This window comes from Fonticula alba (genome assembly GCF_000388065.1).
Source record: "Fonticula alba strain ATCC 38817 unplaced genomic scaffold supercont2.3, whole genome shotgun sequence".
In the NCBI taxonomy this organism is placed as follows: Eukaryota; order Rotosphaerida; family Fonticulaceae; genus Fonticula; species Fonticula alba.
Genome location: NW_009242973.1, coordinates 1,106,707 through 1,110,520, shown reverse-complemented (window position 1 = coordinate 1,110,520; position 3,814 = coordinate 1,106,707). Strand labels below are relative to the sequence as shown.

At 71.4% G+C, this 3,814-nt stretch overlaps 1 protein-coding gene across 1 annotated transcript in view; it reads right to left on the bottom strand.

Moving 5' to 3' along the window:
- H696_02032 (hypothetical protein) overlaps window positions 1-3,814 on the bottom strand; it is a 7,356-nt gene that overhangs the window by 1,120 nt on the left and 2,422 nt on the right. Inside the window, exons 6-10 of the mRNA XM_009495931.1 lie at window positions 2,783-3,764; window positions 2,142-2,683; window positions 1,395-1,931; window positions 816-1,272; window positions 108-620 (exon numbers count right to left, since the gene is read on the bottom strand). Coding sequence (XP_009494206.1) covers window positions 108-620; window positions 816-1,272; window positions 1,395-1,931; window positions 2,142-2,683; window positions 2,783-3,764 — 3,031 coding nt within the window. The remainder of the gene's footprint in view (window positions 1-107; window positions 621-815; window positions 1,273-1,394; window positions 1,932-2,141; window positions 2,684-2,782; window positions 3,765-3,814) is intronic.

Here is a 3,814-nt window from a genome sequence, read left to right as displayed (position 1 = left end):
GGGGAGGCGGGGAAAAAAAAAGGGGGGGGCGAAGTGACTGCAGGGGCACAAGGGGGTGCCGGGAAACGGGCAGGCAGGGAAGGATGGCGCGGGGCCCGAGGACGCACGGTCCGGAAGATCAGGAGCGGGATGGGGTTGGCGAAGTCCAGCCGCGGGGGCAGCTGGCCCGGGGCCATGCCGACAAGGACATGCGCCGGGACGCCGGCCGCCAGCAATGGCAGCACGGTGGCGGCCACGGCCGGCCCGAAGGCGGCCGCGTGCTGCGTCGTGCATATTTCATTGCCCAGAAGCAGCCCGCGCAACGTCAGCCGAGGAGACTGGTCGCCGCCGGTGGACGAGCCATCGGCCTGGTCGGCCGCCGGGGGGACCAGCACCGGCTGCTGCACTCGAAGCTGGTGCAGGGCCATCAGCACCACCTCCGGGGTCAGCGGGGCCGTGCAGGGCCAGAGAACCGGCGCCAGCACGGACCCCGGCGCCGTGAGCGTCTGTCCAAGATACGCCTCGGCCTGGTCGGCCGTCGGGAAGCCGGCCCCGTCAAAGAAGCACCGCAGGACCTCGCTCTTGCTGGCTGCCGGGATCGGCAGCATCAGCACCGTCGGCAGCACGGCCAGAGCCTGATGCTGCTTGCGCGAAGGGATCCGACCAGAGGGGCAGGCGGGGAATGGGGCGGAGGGGGGGGGGGGGGGGGGGGAGGAGGAGGCAAGAAGAGGAGGATGGTCAGGAGGCCGGCACGCAGACCGAGCAAGAGGGCGCATGCCATGGACGAGGCGCGAATGCAGGGCCATGCGGGGTGATGTCGCATGCGGGGCACGCACGGCGCTCATGGCCCCGAGAGAGTAGGAAAGCAGCTGAACAAAGAGATCCGCCCAGTCACTCTGCCAGGGGGCGCACTCGCGCGGGGGGACAATGTCGCCAGGCCCATCGGCCGGCTGGATCTCCAACACGTCCACCATGTCGACCACCGGGCACAGGGCCTCCTGCAGGAGGCCCAGCATGGCCGGGGTCGGAGGCTTGGCCGTGCACGCCAACCGGACCAACGCCACGAAGAGCTCCACCGTGCTGGCGAACTTGGTGGCCCGGATGGTCGCTAGATCGCCTTCCGGCCCGGCTGCGGCCAGCTGCTCATCCAGCCCCTCCAGGCAGGCGGCCCGCCGAACGGCCGACAAAAACCCGGCCGACTGGGCGGACCACACGTTGAAAGTCCGCTCGAGCTGGGAAATCAGCAGCCGCCGAACTTCCGGGATGGTCTGCCGGGCGAAAACCTCCACCAGGCTGCTCCGGCAGGGGCATCGGGCAAGGTCACCCCCGGAGGGGGGAGGGCGGAGCACGACCATGTCACAGGCAGCGGTCAGTGCATGTGACCGGGCAAGAGGGCAAAATCCGGCGCAACGCACTGATTCAGCAGGGCCGGCTGGCGAATGGACAAAACCACAAACAGCACCATGAAAGACAGGAGGTACTCATTGTCCGAGGGGTCGGCCGCGTCGGCGTGGTCGGCGGCGTCCGGCGCGTCGGTCGTTGTCGCCGCCGCCGCCGCCGCCCCCGCCGGACGCTGGTCCGCCTCCGGCTGCTGCTCATGGTGCTGGTCAATGTCCGCTTGCGACACCTGGGCCAGGGTCAGGAAGTGCCGGCATGTCAGCCGGAGGATGGTCAGCCCGATGTCCGGGCCGCCATCCGGCTCGGCCAGCTCATGCCCCTCGGGAGCCAGGCCATCGGTGAAAGCGGGCGAGGCGCCCGGGTCAAAGCGCCACAGGATGGCGAAGCGAATGGCCACAAACCGACTGGCCTTGTCGGCCGAGAAGCACAGCGGGGCCAGGATCTCCGTCAGCAGTCGGTGAATCCATGGGTCCGTGGTCCCGGGGTCCAGTGACCGGCGGCGCTTTTCCACCAGGGAGGCCGCGCATGCGAGGCCCAGTCGTAGGGCCGACTCGCTGGGCATGCCAAGCGGAGACAAGGCAAGGAGACAGGGTAGGGGGCGGCGGGGGGGGGGGAAGCATGAAATGCGCGTGCTTGTATGAGTAAGAGAGAGAGGGAGAGGGACGAAGGGCAAGAGGCCAGACAGGAGAGGGAGCCCGAGCTCGGCACCCGGGGCGGAAGCCGGCCAGGAGCCGGCCCAGGTCGCGCCAGAGAGGGCCACGCACCGGTCAAGCAGCGGGAAGCTGAAGGGCTTGCCCGATGCGGCCGGGGCGGCAGCCCCACCGGAGCCGCAAAGCGCCGCAATGAACTCGAAGCATGTCTCAGTCAGTCGGGGCACCTCGGCCAGCAGGAGAACCACCGACGGGGTGGCCGGCGCGCCGACCTGCAGCGGAGTCCAGGCGGCCGGCTGGCTGAGGACACGGATGTCATGCCACTCGGGCCGCAGGCTGGTCGCCACCCGGGCCAGGAGCCCATGCAGGCAGGAGTCATAGTGCGCGAAGGCATTGTCATCCTCCAGCTTGAGCGAGGCCGCTTGGAATTCCGAGTGCAGCCACGACAGGGCCAGCTGCACCGTGTCCGGCAGGCGGCCGGAGCAGAAGGACGTCATCTTTTCGGCCAGCGCCATGCGCAGCGGCATGTCCAGCGGCAGGGCATAGTCCACCGGCGAGGCGGCCGCCGTGTCGGCTCCATCCTCGGGGTCCGAGTCGCTGAAGGCGAAGAGCTCGGCACTGCATGCCCCGGTGGACTGGGCGTCCAGCATGTTGCGCTGAGGGCCGGGGAGCGGCGCCGACAATCCAAGGTGAGAGGGCTGGCGCGGAGCGGGCGCACGGCGCTCGCCCAAGCAAAAGACGAAAGAGACACGCACCGAAATCAGCCCAATGATCAGGGAGTTCAGGTCCGTGCAGACGGCCTGGCGGTCGGCGTCGGCGTCAGCCTCATCCGGGCCCCCGGCCGGGGGCCCCAGCGAGGAGAGGACACCCAGCGCCCGGTCCAGGGCCGACAGGACAAACTCCCCGGCCGAGGGGAAATCCTCGAAGTCCACGGAGGGCCCGGGAGCCGGGGCCGCCGGAGCCACCGGGCCGGCCGAACTCGACGACGACAGGGCACCCGAGGCGCCCTGGCCAGCGGGCGTGGCCGACGCCGGGCCCGGGCGTGGGCCCGGTCCCGGCACCGGCGCCCCGGCCGATGGGTGCATGGGCACACCGGCCGGAGGGGCCGGAGGAGGAGCCCCGAAGCCCAAGCCCGCCGGCGGGGGGGGTGGCGCCAGGAAACCCAGCCCCGGCGGAATGCCCACAGGGGGGAACTCCGCCTTGATGGCGAGGTCATGGGCCCCGTGGCCCGGGCCCGGGCCCGGGCCCGGGGCCGCCGACGGCACCGGCGCCCGGGGCTGCACCTGGGACAGGCCCCACACCACCATGTCCACGGCCACGTGCAGCGGCACCGAGGCGGCCAATTCGGCCGGCGACCGGGCAGCGGCCCCGGCCAAGCGTGGCGCCTTGCTGGCCGGGCCGTCGGCCGGGGGCATCGGGCGCTTGCCCGGGGCCAGGGCATCCCGCGCGCCGGGCCCCGGGTCCTCGGTCGCCCCGGGCCCCGACATGGCGGCAAAGCCAAACTGCCGGTCGGTGTCGGCCGATCCCGGCAGCAGGAGCCCCTTGTTGGTTGTGCCGATTTGCGTCTGCCTGGCCGTGACAGCGGCGATGGTACGCGACAGGAACACGGGCATCGGCCGCGGCGGCGGCGGCAGCATACTATTCATGGGCGGGACGCTGCCCGGCGCGGCAAATGGCCCGGCCAGCAGGTGGGCCACCTGCGGCTTGGCATTGGCCAGATCGCTGGACCCGGGGATGCTACGTGCGGTGGAAGGGGAGGGAGGCGGGAATAGGCGGAGGGGGCGGGG